The following is a 25,973-nucleotide window of genomic DNA, read 5'->3' as shown; positions in this document are numbered from 1 at the left end:
GAATATCCTAAATCCGAGATATTGGATTAATATCTCCCCCCCCCCCCACATCCCCCACTTCTCCTTCACATTACCCCCTCCCCCCCACAAAACTGCCCTCTACTGCCCTCTTCACATCACAAATCCCCCCCCCCCTTTACCCCACACGATAGTGTGCTCTGTCCTCTTCTTTCCACCAAAGACTGGTGTGGGAGGCACAGCTCTGCATTGGGGAGGCGGTAATGAACGGAGTAAGGATAATAAGCTGAGTTTGGGAGGCACAACTCTGCATTGGATGGAGGATGGGAGTTGCATGAGGGACATTTCCAGATTACCCAGCAGGTGATTGGTGGCTAGGATGCTGGCAGCTCCTGCCCAATGCAGATCGGTGCCACCCGCACTCAGCTTATTACCATCCTCCCTCCTGATATGCAGAGAATGAGAGGGGCCGGGGCAGTGGCTCAGTCCGGATCCTAACCATGGTCCGCCATTTAATGCCTGTCCTAAATGGTTAGTCCCTCTGTCAGACGAAGCAGGACTCGCTCACTGGTCATAACTCTTTTCCACTTAATTGTCATGTACCCCCTTGCATTTACCAGGTGTTGTCATAGATGAAACTCCCTGCATCAGTCTAACAATTGTTAGCTGACCATGACAATAAGTTTGATCTGGACTGAGGTCAGCCATGTTTTAATTTTATCGAACAATCCTCCAAAATTTACCTTTTGTTCTCCTGGGTGGACCAGTACATTTGGCATGTGTAGCACCACAATTATGCTGGATTTACACCTGTAGAAGTTCCTTTGAACTGGTAAGAGGAGAGAGAAAATCGCAGTTTGATGGTGCCTTCATTGACTTGATTGAATTTCAACCATTTTTTTGTTAGGGTATCATGTCAGTGTCTTGATTTTTGTAGAACCAATCTTCTGCTTCTGGATCAACTTTGAGAAGTGCATAAGACTAGGTGCTATTTTTCTTGGCTGGGAGCAAATTAACGATTAGAAATTTGTTTGTTCCCATTAGATTTGGTAAAAATTTAAACCTTTTTTCATGCTTGTCTTCTTTTTTTTTTTTTTTTCTGTGGTGTCATAACTGATCTCATGTGCAGGCAGTTGAAGATCAAACAGACCAAGATGACAGCTTCCTTGGCTGAAAACAAAAAGAGTTTATGCTATAAGTCTCCATTTCCCAGAACTTTAAAGGCTCCCTTCACCCCTGAGTGGTGATTCTGCCCACGATGCCAAATCGCAGGATGCTTGTGCGATGCCATTACTTCTCAATGGCACTGATTTATCGCAGAAAAATCATGCCGCGATTGGAGTGCCATTGAGAAGTAATGGCATCGCACAAGCGTCCCGCGATTTGGGATCGCAACAACTGCAGCGATTACAGACAGGATCCAGATTGCTCAGGTGTGAACAAAGCCTACTGTTCTCAGACAGGCGGATTTACCATCTTGTCAGACATGAACTGCTAATGACTTAGGCCTCTTTCACACATGCTGTCCATTTGTCCGTTTTTCATCCATCCGTTGACTGATGAAAAACAGACATCAATGTATCTCTAGGTAAAAACAGATGACAACGGATGATCATCAGTTAACATCTGTTTTTCATCCGCTTCCATCAATGTCCGTTTTTTTGAACGGATGAATGCCCTATTTTTCATCCGTCAAAAAAATGGATCGGATGAAGAACGGATGAAGACTGACGTAAAACGGATGACAACTGACGTAAAACGGATAGAAAACTGATACATTTTGACGTGACTGAACTGATGAACTGAACGGACCCTATGTGTGAAAGGGGACTTAGAGTGTTTTTTCTGTTATTATACGAGTTGTTTCCTTAAAGTTGATCAAAGAAAATGATGCTAAAGTGACAGCAGATTAGATATCAATATTTGTCTGAAATGTCTGTTTTTTTTATAGTTACAATGGAACATTTGTGTATATTGATTGTGGTCTTGTGTAATGCTGTGTACGTAATGTAGCGCTCTACTTTTAGCTACTGGTGATGCATGCTTATTTTAATGCATCACCACGGTTGTGTAGAGGAGGTAGGTGGTTAATCTCTCTTGGTTCTTGTCGATAGGGTGAAGGTTCAGTGTGCTCAGCTGTCTGCAAGTTAATGATTAACATGTACAAGTGGCCGACTCTATATGTTGTATTCTTGGCCTCTGATAGAGCTGATCCCCTGGAGAGGCATTACTCTCCTATGTGTGTGAGGCTTTTTGATGTAAAATGTAGGGCAAATATTGATCAGCGTTTAGAAGTTATCCATTTTAAATCTAGTTCAGGGTATTGATGATACAGTATAAATTGAAATTCTGTTTTGCCTTGTCCTGTTTGCATCGGCTTTAAATTACTGCAATACTAACTAGTGTCTTTTTAATGTTCATTTATACTCTGTGTAGTCCTTTTCCAAAACACGAGCTTTCTCTTTAGTGACACTTGAAGGGCATCGTATATATGATTTTTACTGGATTTTGTTTTTCGTGGGGTATTAAGTGCAGGTTTGTGTGGGGTGTTTTTTTTTTTTTTTTTTTTTATTTTTTTGTGAGGTGGTTTGGTAAACTTTTCTGATCTTTGTCTTTTTCGTTCATTTTAAGGGCCGCACTGAGCTCACGAGCTGCAGAGATGAAACGCTTCCTACGTTCTGGTCAGGACTCCGTGAGAGAGAGACTTAAACGGGACTTGTTTCAATTCAACAAGGTGATGTAAATAAGAAGAGCGAAGATATACCTGTGCTCAAATCTCAATAGCCTACATCAGGGATTCCCAAACCACAGCCCTCCAGTTGTTCAGAAACTACAATTCCCATCATGCCTAGTCATGTATGTGAATGTCAGAGTTTTACAATGCCTCATGGGATGTGTAGTTCTGTAACAGCTGCAGGGCCAGAGTCTGGGAATCCCTGGCCTACGTAGTTTGCTGGAAAGAGTATAGCAGTGTGCAGAGGGTCCATCCAGAATTTGTAGTAAAAAAGAGCACCCTCCCCAGCACGTTATTGTGATGTCATTTGACTGATCTTGAAAGTGCTCAGGTCTACCATTGGTTTTCAGTGCCTAGCTGTACATAGATCTCACTTTGCAGAGTGAAAGCATTAGAATGCCTCATTAGATCAGGATTTTTATCTTTTTTTTCTTATACTTTTCAATAACATTCCCTGTTTTATTCTCCAATATTTAATGGTCTTTCTGGCTGCTGTCAAATAGTAGCCAGCACTCTTGTATACTTGAAGTATAACTAAAGCCAAACCTTTTTTTATTTTAATTTTGGATAGCATGGAGGGGGACTAGAACCCTTGTCAGTTTTATTGCTGCTTGTCCCCCTGTCAAGGCTTGGTTCACACTGCCTCGACCTGCGGTGCGACTTGAGTACTACTTTGATAGAAACATAGAATAGAAGTCACCTTGAAGTAGTACAGGAACCTTTTCTGAAGTCTGTGTCTTCAGTAGTGCTAATTAAGACTGCTCTCATTGACTAAGATAGGATTTCACGTGTCACACGACTTAGGCTGCATTTACACTTGAGCGTAGCGTTTTTGCGCGTTTTTTACCGCGATTTTCTGGCGTTTTTTCCAGCCGTTTTTGGAGGCAGGCATTGACATCTATCAAAAACGCTGGTAATCAGCCTAAAAAGAAGCTTGTGTACTTTTTTCAGCTACAGGCGTTTTGCTTCAGGCGTTAAAACGCTCAGATGTGAACAGGGGCCATTTAAATGAATGGCATTTTGTAACTTTTTTTTTTTTAGCGTTTTTGGAGCTGAAAAATGAATGGACCTTAGGGTCTCACAAGTTGTATCCCAAGCCTTAAGAGATTCACCTTCTTTATTTGTCCTGTTATGTCATTATCATTGAAACTGAAAGTAATTGAAAATCCCAGATTTTAGGCTGTCACCAGAAAAGTAATAGAGGGGAAATCTTCCAATGGAAACACTAGTTCTGATGACCTGGGGGTTTCCAAGGAATTCCTTTAATTTGCAGGTTTTTTTTTTTTTGCTTCCTGTTTAGCTATGAGACAGGAAGTAAAGGGAAGCCTCTGTAATGGGACACGCATGGCAAAAAAAAAAAAAAAAATCTGAGGAATTATAATCCTCCCTTACTCCGAAATAATAATAATAATAATAAAAATAAGGTTTTACCTATAGTTCTACTTTAAAGAAAACAATCAAACCTCTCAAAGACAAAGGCTCTCAACTTTACAGTGTAAAAGGTTACATTCTAGACTGAAATAAGCACTTTATACAAAAAGAAAAAAACCTTTTCATATAATTTTAGTGTGCAGCCTTTAACTCTTTTTGTATTTTCATTAATTTTTTTTCTGTTTCCCAAAATAATTTATGGCAATAAAACGTGTCTTATTACAAGAAATCAAATAAAAAAAAAAAAATCTAGATAGCCTTTTTGGCATTCATGCAAGAGCTAACAGACCATTGTTGTGGAAGTAAGATTTCACTATAAACCGCCTTCCAGTCCTTTACAAAGAGCACTGCAGGTATCTAGTATTTTGTAATACTAATGGGGAGAAACCTTTCTGTGAGCCCCCCTCCTCACTGCTGCATGTTATTCCTCAGTCTGTGAAGTGCTTCTTTGCTGTGTTTGCTGCTTGATCTGATCCGGCTATAGAAATGTTATACCATTTACATTTCAGTATGGTGCTTCAGGAGCCTAAATAGTTATAGCTATGTCTATTTAGTGAGGCAGTGGAGTTCCTGAACCCTCATGGTTTGGTTAAGTAGTCAGCCCTTGTCTGTAAACAAATTCCTGAGCTCTCTTCCCATCCCTGACTGCAGAGATAGAACACAAAACCCAATGACTGCCACCCCTGGCTGCTGCATTTACAAAATGTTAACAGCATTCCTACAAACATTAGTTGCCCTTTTAATGGTTAGAGCCTCTCACTGAACTGTCGGTAAAGAAAGGGTTAACCACACATAGTGAATGTCATGGGAGTTGGTGGCCTAGCTTTGTGTCATGCCCTTCCTGGCAGTGACTCGATTTGTTTGCTTGTGATGGGCAAGTTTAGGCTGGCATACAAACCAGCTTTTCTTGTTCTTGAAGGAAGATGAAAATGTGCACAGGATCACAGCAAACTTGTTTGGCACAATCCCTGAAATGGTATTATGAGTACACGAATGGGTTCAGAGAAGGGGTTATTATTTGGGATAGCATTGCTCAGCATAGTGCAGTAGCAGGCTTTTACAAGGCGGTGAGGGGTAGCGCGTATGACTAAATACTACTGGGAGTCTGTCATATTCAGGTCAGCCTAGTCATCGCCTGGAACACAATGCTTTCTGCAGATGGCTTCTCTTGTAATTGAATTTTACAGCTTTTAGGCACCAAGAATGGTGGTTGCACTGACATACACATGATTACAGGGTCTCCTTGTATATGGAATATGATTGTCATAAAGGGAATACGAAGCATACCACGAGAACATAGATTATGACTGACAGCCTCACAGGCGCAGAAACCGTCCAGATGTAGTGTTCGTTTTTTGCAAAACCGTGATTGTACCACCATGGGGGAATGGGTCTTATAGAGGTATTATGAGAGGCTTTTACACTTCAGTGCTTAAATGTACATGCATGCATTTTTAATATTATTTTTTTTTTTTTTTTTTAAGCACTTTTTATTATTTAAATTTTTTTTTAATGTCTTTTCTGTATGCGTTTTAAATTTTATAGTACTTTTATTTTGCAGGAGACTGCCTCAAAAGTGCATCAGTTTTTAAAGATCAAGTTCACTTTTAATGAAGCTGTCCTTCCCTCCAACCCCTCAGTGGAAGCCACCTAGCTAAACACTTGCCTACTCATCCTGCTTCAGAGGTTTCAGGCAGCTCTGGGCACCACCACTTTGCAAAAAATAAGTCCTAGTCAAGTTCTGTTTCTACTGTACACACATGCACACTCACCCCATTAATACCTAAGACTCGGTTCACACCTATGCCTGTGTGTGGGCCAGGTTTTCTCAGGCAGGGAAGTCCATTCATTGGAATGGGCTACCGTGCCTGCGTTTCCTGCAGAAAAAGGTGCAAACACCTTTTTCAAAACGTGGCCCGCAGGAAAATTGCATTGTCATTTTGACCATGCGATTTCCCTACGGTTCCTAAACCTGCAAACGAACTGCATTTTTACATTCCGGGGAAGGCGGGTGTCATTCAGAATGAATGGTAGCCCGCATGTTTTTTTACTGTGGGTGATGTGAACGGCATAGGTGAGAACCGAGGCTGGGTTCATATTCATCTTGATGGCTGGGGCTGTCGGTAGTACAGCTTCAGCCTGATTTATTTTTTTTCAGGTACTTCTATAGTGCCGTCAATTTACATAGCGTTTCAGTCCCTGACCTCAGAGTTTACAATCCCGAAGGTCCCTAACTCACATTCATACATACACATACTTGGGACAATTTAGACAGGACCCAATTAACCTACCAGCATGTCTTTGGAAACAGACCGAGGGTTGTGCATGTTCAGGACGTGGCCAGGACTTATTTGTGTTAAGTTTGCCCGGCTGTAATGTTAGGATTTAGTCTGGAGACCAAGGTGTTAAAGCTGTTTAGTAATCTTTGCATGTGCAAGCGGTTTTGATGTGACAGACTCTTTCGGTTACATTTATGAAACATTCGTTACACAAATGTCAGAAACCTTCATACGAGCTGAACTAAATTTCATCATATGTTTTCGAATAGGTTAACTCCTGTATCCTCATCCCCATCTAGTGGCTAAAACGTGGTACATTATCTCACTGATGCATTTTAGAAAAATGAACTGGGCTTTGGCCACTAGATGATGCTGCTTATACAGGAGTTAATCTATTCAAGAACATGTGTTGAAATTTAGTTCAGTTTGCACAGATTTTTATACGTTGAGCAAGGAATGTTTTGAACCCCCTTGTGTTTGCCAAGTCATCTCACTCAGCGCTCAGCTTTTTATTATATTATGTGATTACTTCTGGATTAAGATATCCATCCCCTGTCCTGCCTTTTGTAGTTGGTGGTTTGTTCATACTTGTCCTAATACTTAGCAGCATGCCTTCCTGATGTGCAGCATACCCATAAAATAACATTGGTTGAAAAATGACACATGCATGTTGAGTTCAACCAAATATAATTGTTTGGTAATATTGGCGTATTGACATATCATTTTGTTCCCTTGGGCCCTGCAAAAAATGATTCACTTCACTCTAGTGTTGTGACAACAGGGGGCTATGACTACCATAAAATCATTTAGGAAGTCCTCTCCTTCGTCCGACCACTAAATATTGTGGTTTGAAGAAATGACACAGCCTCTTCTGAAAATATACAGACTACATATACTGACTTCTGTCAAAATTCAGCCAAGTGTATAGGTCTGGGTCCTATTTTTGTAAAACCCTTTTTGATCCAGACATGGAAAAGTCAGTTCGGAGTATGCAGAACATTCTAGGAATACATGGGTTAATTTATTAAACTTTGGAGAGTGCAAAATCTGTTGCAGCTGTGCTTGGTAATCAATCAGCTTCTATCTTCAGCTTTTAAAGTTGAGCTTTGACAAAAAAACAAAATCTGGAAGCTGATTTATTTTTTATGCAGAGCTGCACCAGATTTTGCACACTCCAGTTTTAGTAAATCAACTCCATAATGTCCAGAAGTTCAGAATGCTAAAAAGTGTACCAACAAATGCAGGCAGGTGGGTAATTTTTGTCCAAGTCTGCCTTATTTTACAGAGAACCACCGGTTGCAAATCCAAGCCCTGACTCTGTGCAGGGCTGCCCACCCACATCCTAACAACCGATGAGGTCATTAGTTGCTAAGGAGCATGTCGAGTGTCCATGCAGCATCCTTTGTTTCCCCTCACCTGCCTTCATGGCCACCAGTAGGTAGGTACATGTCAGCAGAGAAGGCCAGTGGGGGATTGTCTGGGAATCTCTCCTCTCCCCAAAATTCAGGTTGGATTTCTCCTCCCCTGTGCCCCATGGAGGGTATCCTGGGGCCCGGAAGCCAGGGGGCACTCGACCGCTTCCCTAGTCAACCGAAGGCAGTGTGCGGGATCAGGGGTGTAGCCACCTCCTTTCTTCCTCGTACAAGTGGCCACTCTGGCAGATTCAGCAGCTGAAGATGGGGGCAAGAGGACTAGCAGGGGTGGCAGCCCTGCAAGTTTTTTATCTCCAGTGGAGCAGTAAGTGACTTATGGTGAGTAGCTTCTATCCATCTGCTCAATGACTGCCCTGCCCTGCCACAACATACTGCTCACGAACACCCCCCCCCTTCCACCTTGCCCCTACATATCATTAAGTGCCCCCCCCCCCATGCCCCTTCATACTGCTCACCTACCATCCTACTTACAGATTTAAATATTGTACAGGTGCAAGGCAACTGTACGCCGCAAATTACTGACCCCTGAACTCGAGTCACCAACTACATTTTAGACTGGTGTGCCCTGAGATTGTGCATAATTTTAAGGGGGGGATTGGGCATGACTGAAAAAGGTTTTGGGAAACCCTGCTTTATTCACACAAGTGAATGAATTCAGAGAAAGACTCTGCTCTTATGGGAAGGCTTTGTTCTGTTCAAAGTGAACCAAAAGCTAGACTGCTTCTGCTCTGCTGTCTTTAGCTATCCCATAGTGCTCTACTATGTATCAAAAGTTCTTCAATAAATGATGTACAGTATAACCCTTTTCTGTAAAATTGAGTATAAAAAGTTGTGAAGGTGCCGAAACCTTTTTGAAATGGGAGAATGTGCAGCCCTCTGTAGACATAATGTGGGCTCCCTTGAAGATTTTGTTCTCTCATTTTTGTCCACTGTTTTGATTTGAGTTTGCTGTGCCTGCAGTAGATCATCTGTAGAGGGGGCATTTTGTCGTATGGTGTTTGTGATGTATATGGTAATAATGTCTATTTTTTGTTTCTATAGACTGTGGAACATGGATTTCCTCACCAGCCTAGTGCCTTGGGGTTCAGTGATTCTCTACGGCTCATGGCAATCGGAACCCGCTCGGGAGCCATAAAGGTGTATCCTTTTTCAGCTGTGGCTTAACTCATTGCCTATTTTTAGAATGTATTGAAATTTGACAGCAGGATCAAAAAGGCATAAATCTGCAACACGGCATACAACAAAGTCAATGTTCTTTCTGTAGGCGTAAAACTGGAATCTTACAGTAAAGTAAATCAAGCTTGAGAAATCGATATTTATATATCCGAAGCTTATTCTGCTCTGTGCCCCAGTGTAGCTTACAGTCTTCATCGCCCCAATTCTTTGTTTTTTTTCATCAATTATGACATTTTAGGCACAAAATCCATCTAATTGGTTAAATACACAACTAAAGCACATATAAAATAGCGGTTTCTCTTTCGTTCATTGACTACGCCTATGGGCAGTCCCAGGAGGTATACTCGCCCCCCCCCCTCTGCTATAGGTACTCGTTTTTTTTTTCTGCCTAGTCAGGAGTAAGGACCTAGTTCCTTGCTGGGATCTCTGGTCCTGGCAATTTTTTTTCTCTTTAGATTCTTTTTTTCTCCTGTTGTTTTTTTTTTTTTTTTCCTTTGAGATCTACAGTGAAATGCTGGACTGGGCGACTGGCTGGATAAACTGGATCCAGTGGTCACTCAAGTCTGGTCAGCGAACGCACGCAGACCGCAGCTACGCTGATGGGGGCAGGGGGGTTGTGCGCCGTCGGCGACTGGGCAATCGGCTTGCGGGGGGCTGTACCTGGTGGGGGCTCCTGACATGGCCCCCCTTCCTGACCACGCGCCCTGAGCTCTAAGATAGTGAGGATGACTCCCCCACTCCTGTAGCAGCACACGAAAAGGTGCTGGTGGATGCACCGATTGTGTCTGTGTGTGAGACTTTAAAAATGGAGGACGCAACTGAAGCTGCGGCAGAGGTTCTGGATCCCTTTTGGCACTCCATAATCCCTCTAAAGCGGCAAAGGTGTTTTCCTGCCTAATTTAACAGATTTGTCTCAAGAGTAGGAACGCCCAAAACTTCCCTTTTTGTGGTCCCTAAGCGATTCACTATGAGGTATCCCTTTGAAGAGTCCCACAAGAAGTGAACTGTTGCACCGGTGGTGGATCCCCCGGTTTCCAGGTTGAATAAGGCAGCCATGATTCCAGTAGAAGAATCATCGTCTTTTAAGGAACCAGATGACAGAAAGGCGGAGGCTGTGACCAGCAGTATGTTCACTGTGGCTGGCTCGGCACTCCTCACCATTGCCCTGGTGTCGCAAACTCTGACCGAGCTTTTACGCCGTGACCTGGAGGGTGATCAGCTTCCCCCTGCCTTTGCTGAGCTGGTGGACCAGTTGGTTCAGGTGCTGCAGTTTATCTGTGATGCCTCTTTGGATGCGGCTCCCCTGCTTTCTAAACTGTCTATTTTGGCAGTGGTCCTTAGGTGTGTTTTGTGGCCCAAATGTTGGTCTGTGCACCAGGCCTCTTTAAAAAAAAAAAAAAAAAGCCTTAACTGATCTTCCTTTTCAAGGGGATCTCCTGTTTGCAACTACCCTGGATGACATCATTAAGAGTCAAAGAGGGGAAGAGCACCTTTCTTCCACAGGCTAGTAAGGGTAAGGAAACCTGCCACAGATGTGGCCCATCCTTGGCTCACAGGAAGCTTTTTTTTTTTGTCCCTCAGGTTTGGCTGACAAGGGTTCAAAGTCTTTCAAGGCCTCTTCGGGAGGATCCAAGCGACCTTGGTCTGGCCAGTCCAAAAAGGGTTTCTCCAGACCTGCAGACAAGGCTCCTTCTGCATGAAGGTGCGCCCTCACCCGTACCTGGGTTGGGGGGATGCCTTCGCAGGTTTCCAGACCCGTGGACTTCCCTGGTGCAAGCCAAGTGGGTCCACGAAGTTTCTTTCCTTCCAATGTGCATCTGTCCCTGGTCAGATTGCAAGCCCTCTTTGGGGTGGTGCAAGACCTGTTGCTTCAAGGGGTGATTATTTCAGTTCCAACTTAAGAACGTTTTCAGGGGTTTATTCAAACCTGTTCATGGTCCCGAAACAAGAAGGCAAGGTGCGCCCAACTCTGAAACTCAAGGCTCTGAACAGCTTTGTGTGGGTACAGCAGTTCAGAATGGAGTCTATTTGCACGGTGGTGGCATCCCTGCATCAGGGGATTTCCTTGCCTCTATCGACATCAAGGATTGTTACGCATTCCAATCTGTGTCTGTCACCAACGATTCCTCCGCTTTGTTGTGGGAGAGGAGCATTATCAGTTGGTGGCGTTACCCTTTGGTCTCACCTCTACTCCTCTGGTCTTCACAAAGGTGTTGGCCCCAGTGCTGGCATTGTTACGTCAGTGAGGGATCGCAGTGCTGGGCTATCTGGACCACCTTCTCTTGCGAGCAGTCTCTCCTACTGCTCTGATGGACAACGTGGACATCACTATACAGACTCTGAGGGAGTTCAGGCGGCTTCTGAATTATCAGAAGTCTGCTCTGGTTCCTTCCACAAAACTGGATTATCTGGACTCTGGACTAGCCAGAGTGTTCCTTCTTCTGGACAAGCTCAAGAAGTTGCATGTTGTGATTCATCTCTTGCTGTCCAGCAGGTAGTTGTCCCTCCAGACTTACATTAGGGAGTTGGGGATGATGGTTTCTACCTTCGAGGCGGTCTGATTTTACACCGTTCCATAATAGGTCCCTGCTAAGGGAGATCTTGGCCAAATGTGACAAGTGTCAGAAGTCTCTAGACAATCAAATCCAGGTGAGCCGAAAAACAAAAGGTTCTCTGAGTTGGTGGCTTTGCTCTCCAGCTCTTTGCCAGGGCATATCTTTTCTCCCCCTGTATTGGACAGTGGTTACCACAGATGCCAGTCTGCCTGAGTAGGGGGTGTCCTGGGTTGGAATTTCGCTCAGGGAGTTTAGACACTGGAAGAGTCCGGACTCCTGATCAATGTCCTGGAACTCCGAGCGATCAGGCTGAGCCTGAATACCTGTATGGATTGCCTTCAGAGGTGTCCGATGCATATACAATCAGGCAATGCCACACCCGGGGCTTATATCAATCACCAGGGTGGAACAAGAAGTGTATTGGCAGCTCTGGAGGTAGCTGGCATTCTTTGGGCAGAACGGTTCGTTCTGGCCCTCTCTGCCATACACATTCCAGGGCTGGAAAATTGGCAGGGGGATTATCTCAGTCTGCAGGTATTGGACCAAGGGGAATGGTCCTTTTTTTTTTCTGGAGGTGTTTCATCAGCTGTATCCCCAGGATGGATCTGTTGGCGTCCCAGCTCAACAGGAAGATGCACAGGTTTGTGGCACGGTCACAGGATTTGCTAGCGGACGCCACAGAAGCGCTGGTGGCCCCGTGGGGCCAGTATCCTCTGATTTTACGCCTTCCCTCCTCTCAAGCTTCTGCCAAGACTCTTATGAAGGATCAAGGCATCATCCTAGAGGCCCCAGATTGGCATCGCCGGTCCTGGTACACTGACCTGGTGCTGCTGGTCGCAGACACCCTTTGGAGACTACCTCTCAGGGAGGATCTGCTGTCCCAAGGGCCAATCTTCCATCCTGCTTTACAGTATCTGGATTTGATGGCTTGGCTGTTGAAAGCCAGGTGCTGAAGAATAGAGGGTATGTCTGGGTCAGTGATTCCTACTCTACTGAAAGTTAGGAAGTCTACTGCTAGGAAGATCTACCACTGTACATGGAAAGCTTACATTTCGTAGTGTGAGTCGCTTCGTGTTCGCCCTCGCTCTTTTTCGGTGGTTCGGGTCTTAACCTTCCTTCAATGGGGGGGTTGAGCACCATTTAGGGGACAGAGGTTGGCCTTGTTGGTCTTCTTTCAATGACCCTTGGCCACGCACTCTCTGGTGCCTACTTTTATTCAGGGGGTTTGATATTTGACTCCTCCAGTGTGGTCCCCACTACCGCCTTGGGATCTTAACTCGGTGCTTTTAGCTCTACAGAAGCCTCCCTTTGAAAATATTCGGCAGATTCCCCTGCTTATGCTATCCCAGAAGGTGGCCTTCTTTGTGGCTATCACCTCTGCATGCAGGGTGTCGGAATTGGTGGTGTTGTCTTATCGTTCCCCTTATTTGGTGGTTCACAAAGATAAGGTGGTTCTTCGCTCCTGTCCATTGTTCTTCCAAAGGTTGTCTCTGATTTCTATTTGAATGAGGCCATTGTGTTGCTTTCCCTGTGTCCCAGGTGAAAACATCCTAAGGAAATTGTGTTACATTCCCTGTATGTGGTTCGGGCTATTCTGGTGTTCCTGGCAGCTACGGACTCCCTATTTGTGCTTACGGATGGGCCTCGAAAAGTACTATCTGCTTCATCTGTGATCATTTCTAGATAGATTAGACAGACTGTGACTCAGGCCTATTTGCTTAAGGGCCAGGTTCCTCCTTTCCCTTTTGAAGGCTCACTCAACGCGGGCGCTCAGTGCTTCTTGTGCCTTCTGCCCATCAGGCGTTGGTAACGCAAGTGTGCAAGGTGGCTACTTGGTCATTGGTGCACACTTTCACAAAATTCTATAAAGTGGATGTGTTGGCATCTGCGGATGCCTCGTTTGGCTGCAAGGTTTTTCAGGCTGCTCTAGGGGGGTTGTTGCCTCTTTGGGGGTGTACTGTTTTTTTCAGGGGGGCTCCAGTTGTTTATGGTTGAGCTCCATGTTACCTGGTTGGCTATGGTTTAGCCTTGGGAATTTTTTTCTTGCTGTTCCCACCCCTCATGTTTGACACCGCTTTGGGACGTCCCAATGGTCAAGATGATCAGGAGCTGTGTCCGTCAATGAACGAAAGAGAAAATGGGATTTTTGACTTACCGTAAAATCCATTTCTCTGATGTTCATTGATGGACACAGCACCCACCCCTCTATGGAGTTGTATTACTTCTGACACTGCTTATAACAAAACTGAGTACCTATAGTAGAAAGGGTGAGTATACCTCCTTGGACTGCCCATAGGCGTAGTCAAGTTATTTTTCTGCCTAATGTCCTACACCTGTAGCAAGCAGTATAAACCAATGCTCAAGAAGATCAGGAGTTGTGTCAGTCAATGAGCATCAGAGAAATGGATTTTACAGCAAGTCAAAAATTCCATGTTTACCTGCCAGAGTAGTTGTATTTGGTGCTGAGATTTAAACAACTCTGCAAAAGCGCCTGGGGGATCTGACCTTCCTCAACTGCAGTTGATACAAACATTTTAAATGATTCTGCTGTTTCGCAGTTTGATAAAATGTATGTTTGCAGTGGGCACTCCTGCAATGCTTGTTTAGTCTAGGGTTACAGGGATAAGGTGTATTATGGCACTTTTCCACTGCAAGTACCGGCTCGGCTCTACTCGGCCCTGCTTGGCCCGGTTTGCTTTTCCACTGCTGGTACCGCATGGTACGGCGTTGGAACCGTTCGGTACGGTTTGGTATGGTTTGCTTTTCCACTAAAGTTAAGTGGGTGGGAAAACAACGATTCTCTGACCAATCAGTGGCTAGTAGTGACTGCATGCAAAGGATTGTGGGATATGGTACCTCTTGGAACCACAATCGAGGTGGTACTGTTTTTTAGAGAGCCGTACCGTTCCGTTCCATGCAGTGGAAAAGCGCCGCCGTACTGAACCGTTCCTACACCATACCATGCGGTACCAGCAGTGGAAAAGCACAAAAGCGAGCCGAACCGTTCTGTTCCATGCAGTGGAAAAGCGCCATTACTCACCCTATTACTGGCTCTGTGTACTCCCCTTTTTCTGTGTGACTGGTCCAGTGCTACTGCCAATCTGAGGTTCTTGGGATTGTGATCACATGCTCACACCTTTCATGTGCAAAACAGAGTTGCTTGACTGCTAGTTGCCAGATTGTCCTTGGCTTTAATACGCAGATCCACTGACCATGGATATGCATGCTTGATCTGGAGTAGCAACTCCAGAAAGAAGTGACTTCAGAAGATTGGTATGACAGCCAGCATTTTCAACAGGGAAGTTTGCAGTTGAAGCCCCTGTGTTTTATCTTTTCCAAGTTTCCTTTACCTGCCAGTATGGTTCTGTGATGTGAAATGCAGCTCAAAAGGAGAAAAGCAGTTTTGCACCGACCACACTCTTTGCCAATTTGCTTTTTATTTTTGGCTAATGAGAGGCTGGCACTAAACAAACAGGATGTTTGCACTGCAGGTTTTTGTTTCCTTGCCTACGGAAAATCTTTGGCCCCTTGGACAGATGGTATTGTGGCATCAAATATCATGTTTTAACATGTCTAGCTTTATAGGACCGTGCTTAGCTTGTGCTTCACATTCTGTCAAAGCTAGTGCTAATTTACAGATGAATTTCAAGCAAACTGCTTAATACAGGTGTAATACTTAGCATGAATTAGTATTCCTGTCTACACACCTTTCTCAATTATGCAGCCCCTTTTTCAGGAGTTTACAGGCATATGCTCTTACAGGATGACCCCCCCCCCCCCCCACCAAACTCGCGTTTTTGAGAGGAGTTTTGAAGCAGAAAAGACACAAGTGCCCAAAAACATGGGGAGGGGGGGGGACACGCTCAAACGCACCAAAAATTAGGAAAAATGAGGGAGGGGTTTGTGAAAAAAAAAAATGCTTCTGCTCAAAAAAATGCACAAAAGAGCGCAAAAAAACACAGGTTTCTTAGGCAGAGAAATAAGTGTAAAAAAGAATGCGTGGAAAAAGCTATTTTTTTTTCTTTTTGAGCTGCAGTGTGCTTGAGCCTTATAAGTACCCTTAACATTAGCAGACGTGCACTGCAGCACTACCTATTTTACTGCTCTTTCCTTCCTCAGTCTGCGTTCTGTTGTATAGGGGATTGCAAGGTGCTGATAGAAAGTCAAATTCATGCTCTTTGTAAAAAAAAAAAAGATGTTTACATTACTTGTGACAGCAATAAAGGTGATCAAAAAAAAGATGTAAAGCAACAGTTTAAAAAAAAAAAAAAAATGTAATGTTTGTGGGTTCTAATGAATTTTTTAGTAACAAAAAAAAATAGATTTGTACATGGGAACATTGTGCTAGAAAATGCCCGGTCTTCAAGTGGTTAGGTTTGGTATACCAAGCAATTTTGGGAACATCTTTTATTTTCGAATCTTCACAAACAAATTCTAAGTGTCGGTTCACCCCGGGGAGACTTCATTGTGGCTTGCAAACGACTTCTATAATAGAAGTCAATGCAAGTCGCCCTGAAGTAGTGCAGGAACCTTTTTCTAAGTCGGAGCTACTTGAGTCGCTCTGATTAGAATGGTTTCATTGCACAGAATAGAGCACGACTTGTCAGGCAACCAAGTCGCAGTGTGAACCAGGTCTAAGCCTAATGCTACACTTTTTTGTTCACTAGTTTTCATAACATGGCCTTTCATAGTAGAACTGGCTAGAATAACCTTAAGCTCTGTTGGTTGCCATTGCTGGAGGTTAGAAACTACTAGTGACCATAAAACTTATTTTTAACTGCTTCAATACAGGGCACTTTTACCTCCTTCCTGCCCAGGCCAATTTTCAGCTTGCAGCGCTTTCACACTTTGAATGACAATTGCGTGGTCCTGCAACGCTGTACCCAAATAATACAATTTTTTATCTTTTTTTTTTTTTTTCCCCCACACAAATAGAGCTTTCTTTTGGTGATATTTAACCACCGTTGGGTTTTTTATTTTGCTAAAAAACAATGCGGATTAGGCTGCACTGAGAGACACTTATGAGGTGGCACTGATTAGCAGACACCAACTGGCATGCCTGATGGGCACCGACTGGCATCCCTGGTGGGCACCGTTGGGGCTGCACTGATGATCAGCTTGCTATGAAGGCACCAAGCAGAGCTGCTGCTCTGTGTGTCCATTCAGACATGGAGCCGGGTCCCAGGCCTCTCTCCTCCTTGGCTCACTAACTTTGACAGCTGCGAGAGCCAATGGCTCCCTGCTGTCTCAGCTAATGAGCAGGGAAGTCCTGGGCAACCTAGTCTCTCCTGCAAAATCGATTGATCGAGATGGGCTCAGGTTAGCATTGGGGGGCTGAGGGGGGCTGCTCCACACAGAAGTTTTTTTTCTTCAATCATAGAATGCTTTTAAGATGAAAAACCTTCTGCCTTTACAATCACTTTAAGGGAACATATACCAGGGATACTACACAGCTGTTGTATTAATGTCTCATATTTGTGTATTAAGGGCAGGGTCAAAGTGCACCATGCCATGTAATGTATATGGTATATGTATGTTTGCCAAGAACTGCAGAGCATGAGGTTTTGCATAATTGTCATATCCGAGTCCCCTTCTCACTCCAGGAAATAAGACGCTGATCCCTAAATAGTGTCTATACAAAGACATCACGACCATTCTGATGAGAAAAGCAGATAAAGCCATTATCGGGGGGGGGGGGGGGGGGTACTGTGATTTTATATAGTAGTAAATACCTGTAAGTGTTACAGTTCAGTATTGCTTAGCATGCACAAGAAAAACTATGTATGATACTCCATCCATTTTAATTGAATATTCAAATTTGAAATATGTATCAGTATATTTAAATTGTAGATTCTTCTGCTGGATCTGAATGGTTTATCATTTTAAAAAATGTAAATCCCATTGCCAGTATAACACTGTCAACATTTACAACAGCCCTCAAAATTTTCACTCGTCTGCTCGCATTAGGAGAGTGGAAATAAGCTGCGGGCGCGAGTGGAGCCGCATCGGGGTTGGGGTTGGAGGGGGAGAGAGAGAGTGTGCAGGCGTGCACTGTCAGCAGGCGGGGTTAAACAGAACAGATTCTCCTCCTAGCCTCCACCCCCTGTCATTCTCTTAGCAGGGCCTGGCATACAGCGGGAGTCGGCAAAGAACTAGATAGGGTGGGGGGTTGGACGAGAGCTGCCATGTTTACTTTTCCTATTAACAAACCGGTGATTGGTTGCTTGGACCACCTAGCTTAATAGGAAAAGTTTTTTTCTCCCCTGTCCAGTGCTGTGCTCTGCTGTAAGTCTCTCTGCATACTAAATCTTTAATTTTTTTTAATGCTATATTTAATATAGCCGTAAAATATATATATATATAATATACTGAAGGCAGTAATGATGGTATTTTATCCTCAATTTATCAGTCAGATCAATGAAATATGCTTTAATATTGTTAATATTTATTTATGTAGCTTAATTCTGCATAAAACATTTAACACTGTAATTTCATGAGATTACTTAACGAGGGGCGTGTGTGTGGTTTTTTTTTTTTTTTTTTTTATAGGCGTGGGGCAACTGGTGGCGAGTAACTCAGTAACTAAGCCCTGGCTAGTAGCTTAGGACTTTACAATAAATACATGACATCCTCAGCTAAAATAGTAATAAAGCAAATGTACTAGAAGAATATTAGGTCTGATAAATCCTAATAAGTCTAGTATGATAGTACAGCATAACCAATATATTTTAATGGCAAATTTTATGTATTTTTTGGCTCTGTGAATAGCAGGTAAACTTCAATATAATTTCTATTTCTAGTCTTTGAATCTATATAAAGGCTACACTCCCTGATTGTGTGGCTTTTTGGTACAGTGTGTGGTGACATTCTGCTTGTGTAGTTTTTAATTTAAAAGTATTTTCTTAACCTAGTTTACCTTCAGTTATGGTTGTCCTGGAGTGGAGTTTATGGGCTTGCATGATGAGAATAATGCAGTGATCAAGATCAGCTTCATTCCCAACCAGGTGAGCTTACAATGCTATTTCTAACAGATTTTGTACGTAGAAATTGTAAGCTCCTTTATTGCTCGCCCCCTCATCTCACAGATCTCTAGCAGTACCTATGGCGCTTTTCCACTGCAAGTTCCGGCTCGACTCCACTCAGCACTGCTTGGCCCAGCTCGGCTGATTCTCTGACCAATCAGTGGCTAGTAGTGACAAACAATCAAGGCTGCATGCGAAGGATTGTGGGGTATGGTATAGGTACGGCCCGCTTGCAATCCCCAACCAAGGTGGTACTGTTTAAGCGAGCCGTACCATGTAGTGGAAAAGCGCCGCTGTACCGAACCCTTCAAACCCGTAGCATGCAGTGGAAAAGCACCAAACCGAGCCATACCAAGCCGTACCATGCAGTGGAAAAGCGCCACTACTAGATAGCATTTGTAAAAACCCAATGACATCTCTCCTTTGCTAACTAGTCTGATCTAGGGATTTTTTTTTTAAAGCGCTGTGACATTAACCACTTTTGGACTGGAAGATTTTCCCCCTTACCAGGCCATTTTTTTGCGATTCGGCACTGCGTTACTTTAACCACTTTACCACCGGAGGATTTTGCTGTCTTGCGTCCAGGCCACTTTTTGCGATTCTGCGCTGTGCGAATTTAACTGACAATTGCACGGTCGTACGACGCCGTACCCAAACTAAATTTACGTCCTTTCTCCCATAAACAGAGCTTTCTTTTGGTGGTATTTGGTCACCTGTGTGATTTTTACTTTTTGCGCTATAAACAAAAAAGAGCGTTCATTTTGAAAAAATAACTATTTTTAACTTTTTTTTATGAAATTCCCCCCCCCCCCCAAAAAAAATTGGCCAAAAATTTAAAAAAATTTTGATTTTTACAATTTGTTTTCTGCTACTTATGTTTTGGTAAAAAAAATCACAATAAGCGTATTTTGATTGGTTTGTGCAAAAGTTATTGCGTTTACTAAGGGAAAGATTTATGTCATTTTTGGTGTTTTTTTTTTTTTTTTTTTTTGTGCGGGACTGCGACATTGCGGCAAACAGATCGGACCCTTGACTGACATTTTTGACACTTTTGGGGGTACCAGTGACATTACTGCAGTAATCAGTGCTATAAATATGCATAAATATGCACTGTTACTGTAATAATTACACTGGCAGGGAAGGGGTTAATTTTATTGGAGAGGGAGGGGTTAATGTATGCCTGGTGCTTACTAACGTGTGTGGGGGGAGGTGACACATGCTATGCTGAACCCTGCAATCTGTCACTGTTTGTCACTTAGGAGATCCGCCCGCTCTGTTTACACAAGCGGGCGGATCTCCAAACTCGATTCCCCGACAATCGGAAGAGCAGCGGCGATCGCCGCCGCTCCTCCCCTGGCCCGTCTCCCGCTGTGACTGAATACAGCGGGAGCGCGTAGGTCTACATCGCTGGACGGAATCGAGCCAGTTTGCCGCAGTACAGTCAACGTGACTGGTCGGCAAGTGGTTAATGGACAATTGCATGGTTGTGCGACGCTGTACCCAAATATAAAATTCCCCCCCCAAAAAAAAAAAAATGTAAAAATCGAATTTTCCTCATTTTAGGCCAATTTGTATTCTGCTACATATTTTTGGTAAAAAAAATCCCAATCGATTTTGGTTTGCGCGAAAGTTATCGCGTCTACAAACTAGGGGAAAGATTTGTCATTTTTATTTATGTATTTTTTTTACTAGTAATGGTGGCGATCTGTGATTTTTAGTAGGATTGTAACGGACAAATCGGACCCCTAACTGACATTTTTGACACTTTTAGGGGGACCAATGACATTACTACAGTAATCAGTGCTAAAAATATGCACTGTTACTGTAATGATGACACTGGCAGGGAAGGGGTTAACCCAGGGTCGATCGAAGGGTTAAGTGTGAACCTGGGGTGTGTTTTCTAACTGGGGGAGGGGTGGGCTTGTGAAATCAATACAGAGAACTGTGTTCCTAAATAGGAGGAACACAAGGGCTCAGTATTGATTCCAGAGAGAACGGTCTGCTGTTTTTACAACAGCAGACCACCGTTCTCTCTCCATGGAGAGTGATTGCGGGTGCCCGGTGGTAATCGCGACCACCGACCCCATGGATCGGCTTCACTGCTGGCGAGTGGGTGCGCTCGCGCCCCCCCAGGAGAACGCTCCTGCGGACCGCTGTACAAGTACGGCAATTCGCGGGAACCTGCCGACCTGCCACTGTATTACTGCGGCGGCTGGGCGGTAAGTGGTTAAAGAGGTTGCAATAAAGAGCTTGGAAGAGCCCTTGTGCACAAGTACTGTTAGATGGCATAGGAAGATATATGGTGAAAGTGAGAGGTGCGCAAATTATGAGTGAAAAATGGAAAGCAGCACTAGAGAAATGCAGATAATGGTGAATAAAACTAATAAATAGTGCGCTAACTTTATGAATTGATGAAAATCAATAAACATAGAAATTAATAGTCTCTTGCACGTATCAATATGAGTGCAAACTATAAGTAATCATGTGAACAAGTCCGTATTAATATAATAATCAATTCGACACAAGTGAGAAAAACACAAGTCTCTCAAAAATAATGTGAAGCAAATGAAACTTGAAAAAGGTGTTCCGTGCCAAATGAATGTGCCACTGTGTAAAAGTGATCGAATTTCCTATATAAAATACTTCTTTTTGTCAAGGTGGCCCCTTACCGCAGAGAACTTCTAGGAAGGTTTTCAAATGGTGGACATTCTTGTAATACAAGAAGGTTTAAGTCCCTTTTTTTACATTGGGTACCTGCTCCGTGGAATTTGCTCCTTACTTTATTGGAACCTCATCACTGCAAAGCGGATCAGCTTCCAGGTTTCTTCGCTGGATTTCCTGTCTTACAGCAGTCCATGCTCATGTCTCCCTGATTTCTGGTAAGCACCCATCTTTACCATAAAATGTCATCATTTCAACACCGTAGAATGTCCACCATTTGAAAACCTTCCTGGAAGTTCTCTGCGGTAAGGGGCCACCTTGACAAAAAGAAGTATTTTATATGGGAAATTCGATCACTTTTACACAGTGGCAGGTTCATTTGGCACGGAACACCTTTTTCAAGTTTTGAAGTTTCATTTGTTCACATTATTTGAGAGACTTGTGTTTTTCTCACTTGTGTCGAATTGATTATTATATTAATACGGACTTGTTCACATGATTACTTATAGTTTGCACTCGTATTGATACGTGCAAGAGACTATTCATTTCTATGTTTGATTTTCATCAAGTCATAAAGTTAGCGCTCTATTTATTCCTTTTATTCACCATAGGAAGATATATGGCCTAAATCGCCTGTTGGTCTTTCTCATGTTTCTGCTTTTATGGAAGAGTTGTTTGTTTATGAATGAGTCACATTTACAGAAATGAGTATATACTTGCACTTGATTCTTCATAAGCAAAAGGCTATCAAACCGTATAATTTCTGCAATGTACATATTTTATTAGTGCGGTTTGCCATGTCTGATTTCTTTTATTTGTGTTGGGATTTGTAAAAGCTGACTTATCGGACTTCTTTTCACAATACTCTAGTGCCAACTTGTCACCTTGCTGGATGACAACAGCCTCCACCTATGGTCCTTAAAGCATCATGATGGACTCTCTGAGCTGCATGAGGAAAAGAAGTTTACCCTTCGTGGACCCCCAGGGTGGGTAGTAAAACCTCTTCTTATCCACAATATAACTACCAATATAATGGTTCTACATTTAGCGTGTTACACGAAAGCCTGTACTAGATTATTTTTAAGTCTGTTTAGTCTTTTATACTGTATAGTGAAGCCTGTATGTATATGTCTGTCTGATATTTTTCCTCAAATGTTGATTGATCTGTGTTGTTTTTCACAGTGCACCTCCTAGTGTAACACAAATTAAGGTGCTGCTAGCACACTCCTCTGGGGAAAGACTATATGTGGGTACAGAGGGAGGCAATGTTTTCACCATCGCTTTACCAAACTTGCAAGTAGTAGAAGGAAAGGCAGTGACACACGATGTGGCATTGCAAGGGTGAGTTCTTTTGATCCTACAATGTTTTGTTATGTTGTCGAGAGAAAATCAGTCTAACTCTCTTCCTCCTTTTGGTCTCAGTCTTCCAAATGAATATGCAAACAGACGTCCCTTTGAGTCAGTGGAAGCCTTACAGGAGCACCCGAGAAACCCAGATCAGATTCTGATTGGCTACAGTCGTGGCCTTATGATGGCATGGGATACCTCGACTGGATGCAGTGTGCGGCATTTCCTTGGCACGCAGGTAAAGGAATATGTGAAACTAGATAGGGGAGCTCTGTTCATGAAGTATGTGTGAACCCCTTGGAATTGGTTCTGTGCTGTAATTTGCCATAAAATGTATCTGATCCTCATCCAACTCGCAGCAATAGACTAACACAATGCGTTTAAGCTGACAAAACAATTCTAACTTCTCATATTTTTATTAAACACACCCATTAAACATTTTCAATGCTGGAGGAAAAAGTAAGTGAACCCTGGCGATAATAGCTGGTCGAACCTCATTTTAGCAGAAATGACTTCAAGCAAACCCTTTCAGTAGTTCTGGATCAGACCTGCACAATGTTGAGGAGGAATTTTTGACCATGTCTCTATTTCTTCACAAAACCGGTTTAGCTCAGACAAATTTGTAGACTGGTGTGAACGTCTCTCTTGAGGTCAATTCACAGCATCCCTATGGAGTTAAGGTCTGGGCTCTGATTGGGACACTCCAAAAGGTTTTTTTTTCTTCTGAAGCCAGTCCGTGGTGAATTTACTTCAATGCTTAGGATCCTTGTCCTGCTGCATTACCCAGATAATACAGATCTTCCGCTGGCAGACAGCCACCCTGACATTTGGATATTTTGGTAAACTTGGGAATTCTTCCCCCCCACCACTGATGATGGCAACTGGTCCAGACACTGAGGCAACAAAGCAAGCCCAAATAATGATGTTTCCTCCACCATACTTCGCTCTAGGTATGATGTTTTAAATTTGGTGAGCTGTGCCCTTTTTGCACCATACATAGTGCTGAGTATTCTCGAACAATTTAACTTTTGATTAATCGGACCACAAAACTTTTTCCCAGTAGCATTGTGGTTTTCCAAGGTGCTCTTTGGCAAGCTTCAGGCACACAGCATTGTTTTTGTTTTTTTGGCAGATCAGCGGCTTCCTACGTGTTGTTTCTTGCCATGGACATCCTGTCTGTTCAAAGACTTACATATGGTAGATTCATGAACAGGGACGTTTGCTTGTTCCAATAATGACTTCAAACCTTTAGCTATTGTGAGTTGTTCTTTACTTCATTGAGATTCTGCATTGTGCCTTGGGAGTCAACTTTGCTGGATGCATGCTTCTAGGAAGAGAGTAGCCACAGTTCTAAACTATTTCCATTTATAGACCATTTGTCTACCTGTCGACTGTTGGATGCCTAAACACTTTGAGATTGCTTTGTATCCCTTTCCATTCTTTGAGATTACTTTGTATCCCTTTTTCAGTCTTGTGTAGATCAAGTACTCTTGATTGTCTTAAGAGAGCTTTTTTTTTTTGTTTTGCAATGCATGGTTCAAATCAGCTGATGTTTATTATGAACAGCAATCTTTAAAATATTTGAGTGTCTTATCAGGCAAAGTAGCTCTAAACCACATCTTCAGACTCTTTTTTTTAATCATTTGACTTCAGGTGTGCAAACTACTGAATTCAGTTGGCATTCATTGAAGTAATTAGTCTAAGGGCTCTTTCACACAGGCGGACTGTTCAGATCCGCCTGTCCATTATTTTGGCGGATCTGAACGGTTCCCCCATGCATCCCTATGGGGCATCGGATGTCAGCAGAGACATGTCCGCTGACATCCGATCCGTCAAATCTGGACGGATGGAAACCCTATTTTCCATCCGTCCAGCGGATCAGATGGGGTCGAATGAGAACGGACCAGCGGTCCGTTCCCATCCGATTTCCCCCATAGAGATGCATGGGGACCTGACAGCTGTGTCTCCGCACACAGCGCAGAGACACAGCTGTCATCCTCCTGCTCAGCGGGGGATCGGCGGATCGATTCCCCCGCTGAGAAAAACGGACTCCGTCCGATGGACGAACTGTGTGAAAGGGGCCTTAGGATTCACTTTTCCCCCCTGCACTGAGACTGTGCAATGGATCTGCTCAATAAATAGACAAGAAATTAGAATTGTTTGTGTTTTCAGCTTAAGCACATTATGCTTGTCTATTGTGGCTTAGATGAGGATCATATTTTATGGCAAATTACTGCAGAAAACCAGTTCATTCCAAGAGGCTCTTTTTCAGCGCCGATAACTGATATTTTGGTCACAACATATCGGTATCAGTCGATATAGGCCGCTATTTTGTACGTTTAAAGTTTAGAAAAATAAAGAATTTTTGACACAAATCTGGTACTGAACATGTTAATTTTTGTTTAATGCTTAATGGCTGGCTGGCACCCTGTGGTGGGTGGGTGGCTGGCTGGCACCCTGTGGTGGGTGGCTGGCTGGCACCCTGTGGTGGGTGGCTGGCTGGCACCCTGTGGTGGGTGGCTGGCTGGCACCCTGTCTGTTGCTGGATGGCACCCTGTCTGTGGGTGGGTGGCTGGTACCCGGTCTGTGGGTGGCTGGCTGGCTGGCTGTGATACACTTCCGTGAGACTAGTCCCAACTCCAGACGAGGCTAGCTGCTAGCCTCGTCTGGCTGATGGTGCTGACGTTTACAGCCTGGAGTTCTTTTGTAGCTCTGTCAGGTTTGGCTGCATTCTTTGTCCTTTCGGCTGAGGTCGCTACCACAGTCATGTAAGACATTGACCCAAATCATACAATTATTTGTGGACTCTAAACACAAAAGCCACAAGTGAACTCTTCAGGGCCCTGTCCTGCAGAGTCTGTATCTGGTTTACTTTCAACCCTAGTGTTTTTTGAGCTGTCTGTCTTCGCCTCTGAATCTGAGTTGCTCCAGTCCTTGAGTGATGAGCTTACCCCTGGGGTGTCAGTCTGCTGCTGTTTCCAACTTTATACAGTTTCAGCTCTTGTTGATGCAGTGTGCACCACAGTAAAAGATCAGCCTGTTGCTTTTACTAGTGCTGTTGTCGTCCTTCGTCTTGAAAGCTCCTAGTGCCACAAAGGCTTTTCATTTGCATCCTCTTAACTATGAATATTGGAAGCATCCTGATAAGTGCCTTTCCCTCCTTGAGTGCTTGCTAGCCTTGTTTCTATTTGATGATTTTGTATAGACATGGTCTATGCCAACTATCGATCCAGCATTGTCTTGCCTTAAAGGGACACAGTAAGCAGTTGGAACCCTTTTTAAGAGCTTTGTTCTCTTTAGCAGGTCCTGCCCTTCACTTGATCACTGTGACGTTACTTTGCTAGACCACGTCTGATTGGTCAAAAGGCCATGTAAAA

General features: G+C 43.6%; 1 protein-coding gene across 1 annotated transcript in view; it reads left to right on the top strand.

Moving 5' to 3' along the window:
- LLGL2 (LLGL scribble cell polarity complex component 2) overlaps window positions 1–25,973 on the top strand; it is a 174,961-nt gene that overhangs the window by 83,133 nt on the left and 65,855 nt on the right. The window contains exons 2-7 of the mRNA XM_082271729.1: window positions 2,590–2,692; window positions 8,877–8,974; window positions 18,489–18,570; window positions 22,120–22,235; window positions 22,432–22,590; window positions 22,672–22,834. Coding sequence (XP_082127855.1) covers window positions 2,618–2,692; window positions 8,877–8,974; window positions 18,489–18,570; window positions 22,120–22,235; window positions 22,432–22,590; window positions 22,672–22,834 — 693 coding nt within the window. The 5' untranslated portion in view covers window positions 2,590–2,617. The remainder of the gene's footprint in view (window positions 1–2,589; window positions 2,693–8,876; window positions 8,975–18,488; window positions 18,571–22,119; window positions 22,236–22,431; window positions 22,591–22,671; window positions 22,835–25,973) is intronic.

Source organism: Pelophylax lessonae (genome assembly GCF_965119305.1).
Source record: "Pelophylax lessonae genome assembly, chromosome: 11".
In the NCBI taxonomy this organism is placed as follows: Eukaryota; Metazoa; Chordata; class Amphibia; order Anura; family Ranidae; genus Pelophylax; species Pelophylax lessonae.
The sequence above is the reverse complement of the archived record's forward strand: the minus strand, read 5'-3'. Positions and strand labels throughout refer to the sequence as shown.